Source organism: Haematobia irritans, chromosome 5, assembly GCF_050003625.1.
Source record: "Haematobia irritans isolate KBUSLIRL chromosome 5, ASM5000362v1, whole genome shotgun sequence".
NCBI lineage: Eukaryota > Metazoa > Arthropoda > Insecta > Diptera > Muscidae > Haematobia > Haematobia irritans.
In genome coordinates this window covers 78,944,833-78,961,907 of record NC_134401.1, presented here as the reverse complement: position 1 = coordinate 78,961,907, position 17,075 = coordinate 78,944,833, and the positions used below count along the sequence as shown (strand labels likewise).

The 17,075-nt window shown below is 32.9% G+C and overlaps 1 protein-coding gene across 1 annotated transcript in view; it reads left to right on the top strand.

Annotated features, from left to right (window-relative positions):
- Window positions 1-14,286, top strand: part of Fs (Follistatin) — a 223,662-nt gene extending 209,376 nt beyond the window's left edge. Inside the window, exon 8 of the mRNA XM_075312888.1 lies at window positions 13,361-14,286. Coding sequence (XP_075169003.1) covers window positions 13,361-13,492 — 132 coding nt within the window. The 3' untranslated portion in view covers window positions 13,493-14,286. The remainder of the gene's footprint in view (window positions 1-13,360) is intronic.
- The last annotated feature ends 2,789 nt before the right edge of the window (window positions 14,287-17,075 follow it).

The following is a 17,075-nucleotide window of genomic DNA, read 5'->3' as shown; positions in this document are numbered from 1 at the left end:
GATTGCTCTTATTCTGGCGTTTTCTTGTTCATTCTTCTTTTATACACCATAACGCATGCTGATAGATTTTATTGTTTGGTTATTGATTTTCAATAATTTTCAAACAAAAACTGAAAAATTACTCCCTAATTTATAACAAACAAATATTTTATTTGTATTTTTCCGACTTTTATTTATTTACGATTCCAACTGAAAAAACCATCCCACGCGAAAACATATCGATTACTCTTGTAATTGAAACACACACGAATTTATAAAAAGGTTTTTACAAGAAGAAAGTGAAAAATTGTATTTTATTCTCTATACAGTTTTTTTTCAGAATGACAAAATATTTAAATAAAACAAGTATATACGGCCGTAAGTTCGGCCAGGCCGAAGCTTATGTACCCTCCATCATGGATTGCGTAGAAACTTCATCTAAACACTGCCATCCACAAACGAATTACTTAAGTTGCGGTAACGCTTGCCGATGGCAAGGTATCTTAAAACCTCCTAACACCATCTTCCAAATTGTATGTAAGTCCATACGTGGTATATATTAAATCAAAAAAGATCGATCCAATACGTATATAATTCAGTTTGACAAAGTAGACATAAAATTTTGACACAAATTTCTACAGAAATAAAATTTTCTATAGAAATAAAATCTTGGTAGATTATTTTTGGCTCGAGTGGCAACCATGATTATGAACCGAATAACATTTGAACAAAATTTTCTATAGAAATAAAATTTTGACAATGATGAAAATTTTATTATGAACCGAATAAAACATTAACAAAATTTTCTCTAGAAATAAAATTTTGACAAAATTTTCTATAGAAATAAAATTTTGACAAAATTTTCTATAGAAATAAAATTTTGACAAAATTTTCTATAGAAATAAAATTTTGACAAAATTTTCTGTAGAAAAAAATTTTGGTAGATTATTTTTGGCTCTAGTGGCAACCATGATTATGAACCGATATGGACCAATTTTTGTGTGATTGGACCAATTTTGGTATGGTTGTTAGCGACCATATACTAACACCACGTGCCTAATTTGAACCGGATCGGATGAATTTTGCTCCTCCAAGAGGCTCCGGAAGTCAAATCTGGAGAATGTTTTATATGGGGGCTATATATAATTATGGACCAATATGGACCAATTCTGGCACGGTTGTTAAAGATCATATACTAACACCATGTTCCAAATTACAACCGGATTGGATGAAATTTGCTTCTCTTGGAGACTTCGTAAGCCTAATCTGGGGATCGGTTTATATGGGGGCCATATATAATTATGAACCGATGTGGACCAATTTTCGCATGGTTGTTAGAGACCATATACCAATATCATGTACCAAATTTCAGGCGGATCGGATGAAATATGCTTCTCTTAGAGGCTCCACAAGCCAAATCTGGGGATCGGTTTATATGGGGGCTATATATAATTAAGGACCGATATGGACCAATTTTTGCATGGTTGTTAGAGACCATATACCAACATCATGTACCAAATTTCAGCCGGATCGGATGACATTTTCTTCTCTTTGAGGCTCCGCGAGCCAAATCTGGGGATCGGTTTATATGGGGGCTATATATAATTTTCGACCGATGTGAACCAATTTTTGCATGGTTCTTAAAGACCATAAACCAACACCATGTACCAAATTTCAGCCGGATCGGATGAAATTTGCTTCTGTTTTAGGCTCCGCAAGCCAAATCTGGAGATCGGTTTATATGGGGGCTATATATAATTATGGACCGATGTGGACCAATTTTTGCATGGTTGTTAGAGACCATATACTAACACCATGTACCAAATTTCAGCCGGATCGGATGAAATATGCTTCTGTTAGAGGCTCCACAAGCCAAATCTGAGGGTCCCTTTATATGGGGGCTATACGTAAAAGTGGACCGATATGGTCCATTTTCAATACCATCCGACCTACATCGATAACAACTACTTGTGCCAAGTTTCAAGTCGATAGCTTGATTCGTTCGGCAGTTAGCGTGATTTCAACAGACGGACGGACATGCTTAGATCGACTCAGAATTTCACCACGACCCAGAATATATATACTTTATGGGGTCTTAGAGCAATATTTTGATGTGTTACAAACGGAATGACAAAGTTAATATACCCCCATCCTATGATGGAGGGTATAAAAACCATTTGAAGATGCAAGGCTTATTTCGATTCAGAAATATTTAAAAAAACATTTGATTGGAACAAGTATTACAATACCCCCTCTCAATCAATTAATCCAATTTCCTTGCAGATCTTGATGAAATGGTTTGCATCTGTAGATTTGGTGAATATATCCGCAAGTTGCATATCAGTTTTGATTGGTTCTATTTTAACGACTCTATTTATTGCGTTGTCTCTTACGAAGTGGTGTTTTATGTCTATGTGTTTAACACTCTCCAAGTTGCTTTCTATTCCTATTGTCCTCGAAATTGTTTACTGCATACGATTCATTTATTTCATGTAAGTCTTGCATTATTCCAAATCGCTTCGGCGGTCGTAAGGCTTAAAGCAACGTATTCTGCTTCTGAATACGAAGTTGCAACGGTTTGTTGTTTCTTGCAACATCATGAGACGGAACAACCATACATTTTAAAAATGTATCCACTGACTGACTTCCTGTCATTTGTATCTGAAGCCCAGTCAGCATCCGCATAACTGCCTCAGAATTTCGTTTAGTGAATAATAACTTCGTGGAAATCGTTTCTTTTAGATATCTGGCTATTCTCTTCAAATTTTGCCAATGTAGTTCAGATGGATTTTGTTGGAATCTGCCCAGATATCCAGATTTTGGGCCTGGAACAAAGCATCAAGTACATAAGGCTGCCCAATAGTTCGCGATGGGGTTGATTTAGTTTTTGCTCTTCCCCACTTGCTTGAAGTTGACACCCCTTCTCCATTGGCGTCTTGACAGGGTTACATTCAACCAATCCAAATTTCTCAAGTACCTTTCTAATACTGGGTTCTTGCGATATTATAAGCTTCCGGCTCTCAAATACAAACTTCATTCCGAGAAAATATTTTAAAGGACCACAATCAGACATCTCGAAATTATTCGCAAGTCTCCTTTTCAGATTATTAATACTTTCCGTATTATTCCCAACAATGAGTAAATCATCGACGTATAAGACTAAATATAGTATAACATTTTTGTCTACTTTAACATTAAGACAGTAATCGAGTTTTGAACGTGTAAAGCCCAGTGAAGTTATGAATTCATTAAACTTATCGTTGCAGCGTTGCAGGTGCCTGCTTGAGACCATGTAACGATTTTGATATTTTACAGCACATACCAATATTATTATTGACGCCTTCTGTGAGTTCCATGAATATGTCTTCCTTCAGATCACCATAGAGGAAAGCCGTTTTAAAATCCAGTTGGTGGAACTGGTAACCGTGGTGTACTCCGACTGTCACCACTATTCTTAACGTAGACAATTTTGCCACTGGCGCATAGGTATCCAAATAATCAATTCCATACTCTTGAAGCTAGCCTTTTACTACCAATCTGGCTTTGTATTTGCTCAAATTACCATTCTCGTCCTATTTCATATGAAATACCCATCTTGATTTCAGTAATTTTGTATTGGGAGGAATCTTGACCAATTGGCACACACGATTTTGCTCCATTGAAAACAGTTCATCATTTATAGCCTTTTGCCACTTCTGGCAATCGGCTCTTTGAACTATACCGGAATATTGTTATTGACTCTTTCAGCGTTCAGTCCAGTCATATAATCTAAGAGCTTGTAGGGCATTTTGCTGAGTCGGCTACTTCTTCGAATATTTCGTCGTTATTGCTTGCCAATATCTCTTCAGTTTGCAATGAGTTATCAAGACCTTCACATAGATTTTGGTCAATTCCACAGCCTTCACTATCTCCCACGAAATTATCAATATCGAGACCAGCACCATAGTCTTCCTCCCCCTCTTGCTGGTGGCTTGTACAGATTACAGTTGTTTCTATAAAAGAGTGCTTTTCTTTAAATGGGTAGCACATCTCATCGAATTTGACGTCACGAGCCAGAACCACTTTCTTTGTTTCAAAATCCCATAAACGGTAACCATTAGGAGCATATCCGACCATTGCCATTTCCTTTCCTTTGGAATCAATTTTTTTGTCTTTTGGCATCTGGTACCCAAGCAAATACTTTATAACCAAATACTCGAATTTTGTTAAGATTTTGCTTTTCGCCAAACCAAAGATCGGCTGGTGTGACGTCCTTATTGATCGCTCTTGTTATGCAACGATTTATAATGTATACTGCAGAAAGAACTGCTTCTTTCCATAAATACTTCCGAGCATCTGAGTCTATTAACTTTACCCGAACTTTGTCGGAAACTGTTCTGTTAATGGTTAACCTTGATACCTTCGATCCTGGAAACATTGCCGATACCATTGCTTCATATTCTTTAAATTTGCTAAATACTTGCGACTTCTATATATGCCAAAGTGGGTATAGTCATCTATGAATGACACAAAATATTTACATCCATCCAACGAAACCGGAGTAATAGGACCGCATATCTCCGAATGTATTCTTTCAAGAACTCTTGTAGCTCGTATTCTGCTACCGTTAAAGGCATCACGAGATTGCCTTGCTTCGGCACAAACGTCGCAAAAGTTTTGTTCTTTCGGAATTACTTCATTTTTGATCAGTTTCAATTTTTTCAAATTCTCAAGTCCCGAAATATCGATGTGTCAAACGTTTGTGCCACAATTCGGTCTCATTTTTACCAACCGCTAATGCTGAAACATTCTTTTGTCGCAATTTCAACTCATACAGATTTTCCTTAAGATAAACAGTAGCAAGTTTCTCATTGCCCTTTACAATTGAAGCCACGTTCCCTTCAAATTTTACAGCCAATCCGGATTCAGCGAGCTTACATACAGACATCAAATTGTCTCTAATATCGGGTGTATATAAAACATTTTTGATGAAAAATTCAACACCTTTATCCGTAATAGCATTCTTTCGGCATTCTTTGCGGCAGTGATTTCTATACGTTTTGATAATGTTTTCATAGTTGAAAAATATGTTTTGTCTCTTACCATATGATCACTTGCCCCAGAGTCCAGTTTGAAAACATTATCTCCATATTGTTCATTATTACCCATTTATTTAGTACTCACCATGAACGACACGGATTTTGTTTTAGCCGAACAAGCTTCTGCACAACGACAATCTTTAGCTAAATATCCAAACTTGTGGCATTTGAAACATTTTCCATTAAACTTCTTTTTCTTACCGAATTTCCTTGTAGAAAACGCTGTCTTATCATCCACATTACCATTGCTTCGATCTGCCATTTTTACCTCTTTAGATATTAACCGGTCTTTTACCAAATTCAAATCCAGTTTTCCGTCATCCATGTTTCGCAATGCTGTGACTACAGGGTCATATTTCTCTGGAAGTGTTAGAAAAAACGTAACCAAAATATCGAAATCTTCCATCGTAGCCCCGGCAAGTTTTAATTGTCAAACGCAAGGATATGAGATACAATGGTATCTCCTTCATTCATTCTGAGTTTGGCCAATTTCTTCCTCAAAAGAAGCTGGTTTACAACAGATTTCTTTGCAAATGAGTTTTGTAAACTGCTCCACATCTCTTTTGCGGTTTCCTTTTCTCGTATGAAGCTTAAACATTCTGAGTGTACGAATCTTATAATCCTTTATTTAGCTTTCTTGTCCTTTTTCATAAAATCTGCTCTGGCAGATGCTTCATTTGGGGGATCGCCGGTTAGAACGTCCATTAAATTTAGCGAGTCCAGATGTATTTTTACCCGGAACTGCCAATCGTCGAATCCATCTCCTTTGAACTGAGGGATTCCGTGTGTCTCCTTTGCGTCGCCCATAACCTCTTGTAATTGAAACACACACGAATTTATAAAAAGGCTTTTACAAGAAGAAAGTGAAAAATTGTATTTTATTCTCTATACGGTTTTTTAATGACAAAATATTTAAACAAAAAAACTATTTGAAAATGCAAGACTTCTTTCGATTCAGAAATATTAAAAAAGTATTACAATAATTACACCCATGACAGGTATCGATTATAGATAGATACAAGATATATCGGAAAATTTCCTATATTCTAACAAGTGGGTTTCTTCAAGTTTTGAATACCCAGCAAAAAAATTTGGAAGTTCTTCCAAAGGCACAACTTTAAAAGCACTTCCAGAAGATGCACTCCCAATGATGTTCTTTATTTTAACTACCCAGGGAGTTCTTTTAATTAAATTTTTTATAACTTGGTTTTTTCATACTTTTAATGGAAAATTTTAACTTGTTTTGTTTCAAATAGGTTAAAAACAGAGTAAGAATTCATAAAATGGCACAAATCTTTTAAGTTTTGTCGAAAAAAATGCTAAATCCAATCTGAAAAAAATTGTGAATTTTTGAAAATATTTGAAATGGAGGACTTCCGTCCTATGACAAGCCCATGTTAAATTCATCGCTTCTGCGTCAAATTTGCACCACTTCCGGATCCAAAAAGAATATTTTCATTACTTTTTTGGCGATGCTTTTTTTGCTGGGTACTTCTAGGGTACTTCTTCAACTTGACTTGAAATGGCTCATCTTCAATACATCTTCAAATTGTTTGCGACAAGGCCGTATTCAGGGGGGGTTGATGAGGGGGATCAAACCCCCCCCCCCGAAATGAATGAATATTTTTATATAAATAAATATATATTTTTAGCTGCATAGAAAAATCTTATCGAAGATGTTGAAGAAAAGCTGGAGGTTTTATTTTGAAAAACGCTTACCTATAAAACTTGCACAAAACATAGAATACTAGTTGAAAAGCCCGTCAAACGACGGTCGAAAAAAACAAATTGTTTTTGTTCTCGCACCACAAATTTCATTTTTGGAAAATGTATTTCTGCTTTTTATGTGTGTTTGTTGTTCTTTTTGTGAACATGACTCGCTTTGTTTGGCCATAGCAACAACAACGAAACAGCCAAACACACATGTGTAAATGAAATGACGCAAAACCTGCGAAAAGAACCTGCCTAATTCAGCGATGGAAGCAATAAAGAGATATTTCCAAACGTGCATATTCTTTTAAAAATTTTGGTCACTTTGCCAGTTACTCAGGGATGGAAAATACAATTTTTAAGAAAGTACAAAAAAGGTATTTTTTGAGCGGAAAGGTACTTTTCACTAAATTTCAACAAAAATTTCACTGGAAGATTATTGTCAAGAGACTGAATTTTAAAGAAAATAAAATTTTTACAAAATTTTCTATAAAAATAAAATTTTGCAAAAATTCTATATAGAAATAAAATTTTGACAACATTTTCTACCGAAATAAAAAATCGATAATATAGAATTGCATTCTTTTTTCGACTAAAACTTTCTTGAAGTTCAATAAAATCCTGTTTTTGACTATGTCTTTTACAAAATCGAGATTTTCTTCCCACATGAACATGTCTGTTTTGCCATATTTGTAAAAGACTATTAGCAAATAAGGTTGATAAAGACTTTCTCAAAATATTAAAATATTTTGTCAAAGCTATTGTACCATAAATCTGATATCGACTCAAAAATGTCTACACAAAAGGTACTAAATTATTCACGGGGGTACTACGGTAATGACCGTGGTGAAAAAGGTTTGAAAAAAGTACTATAGTACTGCATTTTCCATCCCTGCAGTTACTACGTGCTCATCCGAACGTTCATTTTCAACAATGAAGAGATTAAAGACGTATCTGAGAAATTCGACTAGTAGACTCAAAGGATTGACATTAATGTCGGTTCATCGCCGAATAAATGTGCCGACTGAAGAAGTCATTGATTTATTTGCTGCCCAAAAAGCCCGTCGGCATAAGCGTAGGAAGGCCTCTGGGGAGGAGGCTTAGACCCCCCCAGAAAAATTTTAGCCCCCCTCAGAATTTGAAAACCTATTTACGATTTTACATTTTTATAAAAATTAAACAAGTATATACTCGTACAACGCACAAAGTTTCACTAAAGACTTTCATGCACAATCGAATTACTTTGGTCTGATATTTATGAAATAAAATAGTAATTGATATTAAAACTATTCTTTCATAAATTAATATCTTAATAATACTGTAAAAAAGCGTCGCCAAAAAAGAAGTGAAAATGTTCTTTTTGGGTCTGGAAGTGGTACAAAATTGGCGGAGAAGCGATGAATGTAATATGAACTTGTCATAGAACGAATGTCCACCGTTTCAACAACCGTTGCAATGAATTTGCATCACTTCTTAAGGTGTGATCTGAATTCAGTGTTTTGAATGTGAATTAAAATTTTGTGATATTTTCCCAAATAAATAATTTTTATACTTTTTATGATTTTTAATGCGTTCTAACTCTTGTTTGAAACGTTTTTTCAAATATTATCGATTTTTCTATAAGGGATTTAGCATTTTTGTGGCAAAATTTGAATAATTTGTACCATTTTATTTATTCTTAAACTTTTTTTCAACTATTTGAAAAAAGAAAATAAAAAATTACGCATTAAAATATAAAAAAATGAAGTAAAAAAACTTCCTGTGTAGTTAAAATAGTTAACTTCTTTGTGAGGACATTTTTGGAAGTGCTTTTAAAGTTGTGCCTTTAGAACAACTCCCAATTTTTTGCTGCGAAAAGTGTGGAACTACCCTAAGGGAAATGGAACTACCCCACAGAACTGGTACGGGACTAGTCCCTGGTGTGTATGGGCCAGTCCCAGTTCTGATCAAAACGTATGGAAGGGACCGTCCACTTTAACATGGGTTTGTCATTGACGGAGTAAACTTACATTTTAGGACGCGTCTTGGACTCATCCCAAAGGACACGTCCTGGGACAATTTAGCAGGAGCAACCCATAAACAGGTCCTCAGGAACCAGTCTCGGACAATCTCTTAGAAATCTCTTTCAATTTGGGCTCCTAATCGAACCCGAAATGAAAAAAAAAACTTTTGAAATATCTCGAACAAAAGGTTATTCTGATAATTTTATTTCACTAAATGTGAAAATTGCAACTAACTGGAGCACAGGTACCAGTTCTGTGATAGGTCCGTCAGTGGCAATTTGCACCAATTTCCCGCAGGGTACTTTTAGTTGCTTTATTATAAATTGATTGTCGAGTTATTTTGATGTCTATTTTTTTATTCATTTTTATGAAATAAAACATTAGTTGAACCTATAAGTTCAGTCTATAAAGTTTTAGCTAGGGGGGCTATAGCCCCCCCTAGGAAAATTGTCTAGCTACGCTAATGCCCGTCGGCTCAATTTAATAGTATAAAAATATTGTATACATACCTATGCATAAATAAAATTTTCTACACATCAGATTATATGAATATTTTTTTTTTAAGTTGAACCCCCCCCCCCCGAATTAAAATCCTGGCTACGGCCTTGGTTTGCGAATTACTTCCAATTTGCCAAAATGTTGACGAAATCTTTGAAAAGGTGTTGAAGGTAATATGAGAAAACTTTGACAAAACACTACCCTAAAATGCAACGAAAAACCATGTGGTTTTCAATACTTATTTGTGCAACGAAGTTCGTGGTCAATTGCAAGAAATAAAAAATGGAAAATTTTAGACAAATAATCAAATAGTTTATAAAAATAGGTAAGTGAAAATAAAAAATGAAATAAATCTTTAAGGAAGTCGCTAAATGTATATCTCTTTGTCGAAAACTAAAATAATGGATTCTACGTTCTTGAAAACATTAAAAAGCTGACCGATGAAAAAATGTTGGACAATTAACTGGAACTGCTTCAAATAGTTTATAATAATTGGTACGTCAATATGAAAAATTAAATCAACACTTTAAAGAAGTCACTAAAATTAAATCTCTTTGCAGAAAACTAAAATCTTTGGATGCTACATTCTTGCAAACGTTAAGAAGCTGACCAATGAAAAATGAGTGGCTTATCGACAAGAAAAAGTTTCCAGAAACATTACAAGTGCAACCAATTAAAATTGTTAAAAACAACAAATTGTTGAAATCAACAACTTCTGGATGAAAATGAGCATCACATCGTCAGTTTAATTCATATGCTATTATCAGTTTAAAATGGATATTTTGTGAATTCCTTCTGCTGGAAATCAATTCTAACACGCGGTCCAGTACGTTCCTAATTTCAAATTGCCCGCATGTTAATAAATTTTAATGCTGTTTTATGACACCAAACGGAAGGAAATCGAATTATCAATGCAAAAGTGTTTACTAATAATGTTTAAGATATTTAAAGTTTTGTTGTTTGTTTTTTTTTGTTCTTATTTGTTGATATGTTTAATAAGATTATTATTTTTCAATTGGTATTGTAGTGTATTATGTAGTGTAGTGTATTATTATATATTTTATTTTGATGAAAATGAATAAATTATACAAAATTCATAGAATTTTGGCATTGACTTTCAATTTGAAGTGGGGATATCATTCATACAAATTTAGGTTGAAAAGTATTTGCAACGATGTTAATTTTGAATTTGACTCGCATCGAAAATTATTTGACAAATTATTGAGTAGCGATGCATTTCAATTTGAGGATAACACTTGAGATATTATTGCTAATGTGTTGAATTTCACTGTTGAGGGTAATGTCTGTTTTTTGTTGAGAACGCGATTTTCTCAACAATTTCTCAACTTGAATATTACCCTAATCCTTTGAAAAAATGTTTGAAAAATTGTTGAAATTTAGCATTTTTCAAACGTTTGTGTTTATTGGGTTGTTTTGCTTTAATTTCGAAGGCACTTTTTTCTGGGTGTAGGTAAAATTGAATTTATAAATTAGATGCTCTGCTCACTAACAAATGTGATCACAACCAGTTTTCCCGCGACCACATTAGCTTAAATTATTTGCGTCAGTCGAAATACCGTTGCGTTCATTATAAGTTTCTAGGAGCAGAGGGAAAGAGTCTACTTTCACTGTAATTTGCAAATATTGGTAACTCTTCTTAAGTACAGTTCTTTGGTCTTTCACTTTGGCCAGATGACCGTATTAGGCTGGCCTCAGCTTCTAAATAAGAGAGTTACGAGTTAAGAAACAATGAGTCCAAGAACTTTACCCACCTAAGTTGCAACAATTTTTTTTCTAGTAAATAACGAATTTTTTCATACCATCAATGAACATGTTATATTAATGAAAAAAATCGCTGGTTCAATTTTAATGAAAATTTCTTTGTGTAGCCTGTATATAAAAATGATTAATCAGGCGCTTTTGAGGCTTTACTACACTGGTCTGAAATTTGAATATTTAGCAATTCTTTGTATGTATATTACAAATTTCACAACCGCTGCCCAGCTACTATTTCTTACGTGGCGGTCCAGAAGAGTAATGTTCGATGGTTAATGATTCTTCAGGAGCCACCGTGGTGCAATGGTTAGCATGCCCGCCTTGCATACACAAGGTCGTGGGTTCGATTCCTGCTACGACCGAACACCAAAAAGTTTTTCAGCGGTGGATTATCCCACCTCAGTAATGCTGGTGACATTTCTGAGGGTTTCAAAGCTTCTCTAAGTGGTTTCACTGGAATGTGGAACGCCGTTCGGACTCGGCTATAAAAAGGAGGTCCCTTGTCATTGAGCTTAACATGGAATCGGGCAGCACTCAGTGATAAGAGAGAAGTTCACCACTGTGGTATCACAATGGACTGAATAGTCTAAGTGAGCCTGATACATCGGGCTGCCACATAACCTAACCTAATGATTCTTCGAAGTCGCTCTTGCCCGAATACATTTTTATGATTCTTTGAAAATTTGCTTCCTCTTAATTCGAGTTACATTATCCGCATTAGGCAGTTCCGGTGTTATTAGAGTGATGTTTTTTATAATTGTTCCAATCTACTTCCCTCTTATTTAGTAGAAAAAAAAACAGTTTTCACCAAATATTGAGATAATATAGCACTGATCTGAGATCTATCGAATAGTTCCTCTGCAGCCGGGCTTATATCTATTGCCGCTTGCCCGCTAATTAATGGTGGTTTGTGCATTGTCCCTTGAACTCGCAAAACTATCTCTCGGGATCCGTTTGTGTCACCACAGGATAGCTGACATGCAGTGTTACCGAATTCACACTACAATCACTATCAAACTAGAAGCCGATAATATTGTCGACTTTTTTCAAATTTGAAAAAGGCGATTTTTCGACTTTTTAAAAACGTCTACTTTCGACTTTTACGATTATTGAAAATTTGACTTTTGATTCACGTCTTTCTATTTTTTGGTGCAATTGCAGCATAAAAAACACATTCCCCTTGCAAATGAAATTCGACTTTTTGTCTTGTTTGATAGTTCGATTGTTATTGCTTTAAATGGTTGATTAGTCGATCTTCACTTGATTTTTCAAAATGTATAATAATCGATTTTGAAGAAGTGTCGAAAAGGCTTCACACGTAACCACCTAGTGAACCCACAAAAGCGCTCCAACTTGCATACCCACTAAAACGAACGGAAGTGTTGATTTGATTCTGGAAATAGAATATAATGCACTGAAAAAAAATTTGAACTATTTTATGCGAAAAATAAATTACCTTAAGTGAAAACGGTATTCCATTTATTGAGATTTCTATAATCCGTTGTTCAAATGACGATTTACGCAATTCTTCCCTCTCATAATTTTCATAAATTTCTGGAATTGAACTAAATAGTTTAAAGTGTGTAATCTAAATTAAAGTTCAAAACTTTTTATAAATTACGAACTACAGTTTTTTCTGTGTATGTGGTGGTGCCCGATTTCACATGCATCATTGATCATTGAAATATATCTGCACTGAAAAAATAGTGAACCCACTAGGAAGAAACAAATAAGTTAATTTTAGAAATTTTAGATTATTTTTAGAAAATTTTAACTAAACAGTATTTATTAAGGTTGAATTACACACCATGCGTCACTCCGTGCGTTGATGGAAGGGTTGATATTTTTCTGTTTGCGGCAGACTATTCGAGCTTTTGATTTCAAAGAGAAATTTAAACTCTTCAATCATCGGACGCATTGTACGCATTGAACGCATGGTATGTAATTAAACCTTTACAAACGCTGACATCACACCGATATCACAAAAATAAGTAAATTTGTTTGGTCAAATTCAAGAGAATGTATTAGTTAGATGCTTCATTTATGTATAATTTTTCTCATTATTTAGTTCTCAACATACTCAAAAAATTATTAGAGTAAAGAAAACTTTCTCCTAACATAATAATTCCATGAACTAAAATAAAGTTAAATTGGCTTTAGTGAAAGAGAGGGTCCACTTTTTTTGAGTGTAATAGATAACTCAACATATTTAGGCTTTGCATTTACACTATACTGAATATATTCAAACAAACAAAAAACTTAAATGTAATATGAAATAATACTTATCAAACAATTCGAAAAATTCTTTTTTTACAGTCTCTGCGATTCGAAGAAGAGAAAATTTGTGGCGTAAACAACAGAACCTATAACTCGTGGTGCGAGATGCGCAAAGATTCTTGCAGCACAGGATTCTATATCGAAGTCAAATATCCTGGCAATTGTCATTAAACATCGGATATGGCATGGAGTTTATCTGAAGTCATAAATTCGTCTGTAGTTGTTTGTTAGAATTTATTAATTAGCAAAATAGTTCCCATTTATAAAAATCTATCCAAAGCAAATTTCAAGCTACACACACACACACACCCACTCATAGTATTTACACCAATAGCACATTATAAGTTTTTCTAGCAGATTGAACCGTCGCGATAAAGGCATCCTGAAATTTATACCGGAAATCGCAGGAATTCTATACATTACACAATGTCACATAAAATTTCATTCAATTTCATCCAAATATTTATAGTAACTGCTTTTTCACAATTATATTCTATTTTCAAACGATCATAAAAAATGATAAAAGCGCCTTTTTCTAATTGCTTTTTAAAGTGCTGATGAAATTTACAAGCAATTAAATTTCCCAAAAGATTATATGGTTCATCGTATATTCAATTTATTATTTAAAAATGTATAATTTTAATAAAAAAAAATTAAATCATATTACATAATATTTAAACAATAATTTAGTTTAAACTTTTCCATTTATCTTGGAACATTCACTGCAGAATATGAGGTATCTGAAGGAACTTGATTAAAAAATCACATAATTATGTGCTTCATAGAATCAAAATTTTGAATAATGCGTCTTATTTCTATCGCCTATACACAGAAAAAAATCCACTTCAAAACTTGTTTGAAATTAAAAACGTAATAAATTAACTGATACAATTAAATTTTTAATAATATTAAAAAATTAAATCAATTAAGACAATTATTGGAAATTTTTACATTAAAATATTGATTATCCCAACAACAATTTTAATTAAAAAATATTTCGAAATAAAAAACTAATTGAAAATTTTATTCGGTAATAATAAGTTTCATACTATTCATTCGTTCATTCAAATCCAAAATAAAAATTACAAAATATAATCTCGTATAAAATTACAAGAAAATTATTTCATCTAAAGAAAACAAAAAGTATAAATATATAAATAATAACACAGTAAATAATTAATTGCTTCAAAAAATTATTTAGTTTTTCGACCAAAATCAATTTTTAATTGAACCTATTTAATATTTAGAAATGCCGGAAGAAATCAATTAATTTTTAATCCAGTATATTTTTTATTTCTAATTAATTTTGTGATTGATGCTATCATTTTTGTGATTGAAGCAATATTAATTAAACAACTAATTGGATCAATTAATTTCGTTATTGAATTCGAAAAAAATTGTTCAGCGTAGCTATCGTTCAAAAGTTTCACATTATTAGCAGTGTTATATCTATGGGTGTGATGGAAAATATATTATATTCGGTCCGTCCGTATTTTCCGCTGTATTTTTTTTCTTGATTTTCTAATAACTTCAGATTGGATTTCATGGCTGACCTTATTCTATTCTCATTCTTCATTCCAAGTGGACTTAGCGTGCTATGGAATTAAATAATCGAGATGTAACACTTAATGTAATTAAATGATGTATGTCCGAAAACGTATGGCCAATGATAGGCATTGAATTTCCACTCTTTCAGATAATGTATTTTAGAGAATCATCTGCTGGAAATTATTAAGAATCACAAATATATACACACACACACATCTACATCTAAATATAATTATACGAAAAAAAATAAGATCTTAACAATTTTAATGTAAACACAACAAAATAATTATTATAAAATTATATTAGCAAATTCAATGATTAAATAAATCTGGGAAATAATCCACCCAACAGCACTCATCCCCACCAAAAAATGATAGTAGAGGCAAATGAAAAACACATATAAATGTTTTAAATTAATTATATCGAATATAATACACACGTACTTTGGAAAAGTGTGGAACACACATACTTACACACATACAAAATAGATGTGCTTAATAATTTATGATCATGAAATTACAGAATATGACTAATTTCATATTCAATATATGATAAGAGGCTTAACAAATGTGACTCTCTCACACACACACACGTACGCACCCACACCCACAATCACAAACTGCACACACACACACACCCACTCTCAAACTGAATCACTCACTGAATGTTCATAATTAAGGATAATATTTTTGTAATATTATATTAGACATTGATTTAATTCTGTAGTTGAGTATGTGTGACCGAATTGTTGCGAAAATGAGTAATTAAGAGTACTTATACCATTGGTGTGTTTTCACTACAAACAAATTTATAGTAATTTGGTGATTTTACGTACCCGTAAATTATTCTAGATTTTTTCATAAACCCTCAAAAAAATTTTAGTAATGCAAATAGGTACAAAATGGGATTCCGAATTGTGTGGAAAAAATCCTGTAGAGATACACATCAAAAATTCATTTTTACAAAAAATATAATAATACAATATGTATAACAATTTAAAGAGATGGTAAGACAAAATAATTAAATGATTTAAATATACTTCTTTTAAATCAATTAGTAGTTTATAAACTACTAAAATAAATTATATTCAGTATATACATTATTCGTCAAAAGGGTCAAAAATTTCTAAATCTTCTGCAGTTGCAGTGTACGGTGAGTTTGAAGAAAATAGTTTAAAAATTATGACACCCTTAATTAAAGGAATATTTAACTCATAAAATGCTGTTGAAGTCAACATACGATTTCTTAATTTTTTGTAACCATGTCAAAATGTCCTTTTAATAGAAGCATTTGAAATTGTTCAACTTTATATGTTGTAGGATATTTTTTCCGCTAAAAATCCCTCCAAACATGAAATAACCCCTAAATTTTACGTACAATTGGTAATTCCAAGCATGAAGTAGAAACCAAGGGATAGAGATATTTGATGGAACATTTTGGAATACACACTGAAAAAAATATTGTCGTGAGGTCAAAGATTTCATATCTTTAAAATACGAAAGCAAATTTTGCTTAGCATAGAAGACGCATTTCTCTAATATAAAGTTTTTTTCCTTGTCCAAAAGTCGATAAACTTTTCAATGAAGTCGTATTGTCCTTATAATTAAGTGATTTGACTTAAAAATGCGTATCATAACATGAAAGAGAAAATGTTTGGGCTAAGGTCAACTTGACTTTAATAATTCAGAAAAATTCTTTAAATTTAATGAAATTGTCTTTAAATTTTTTGTATTTTTGCATCTTGACTACAAAGCAAAAAATCGTTCAAATATAGGAAATGTTTTCCAACACTTTATTTCAAAGACGTTTTTTACTTGAAACATAGCATAATTTCTACTGGAAGTCGAGTCTTAATTTAGAAAAAAAGGTTGTCGTTAACTCCTTCTTAAAGGACTTTGATAGCATATGAAGAAAAAAGGTGAAATAGCGAAAAATTAAAATTTGCTTCCTAGAAGCAAGTACACAAAACCCAAATTTAAAAGAGAATTGTGTCTTAAAAGTATCCTTACTTGTATTCTCCGCTTCTTTGGCTTGGAATCAATACCAAAATTGTTAAAGTAAAGACAAAATCTTTGGAACCGGGCATGCTTTTTTTTTCAGTGCAGGGTTAGATATTGTGACCGAACTAGCGTTTTCGCTAAAAAAAATACGAAAATGTAAGTTGCCATTAAACGACAACTTTAGTTTATATGGCATACTTTCTCCA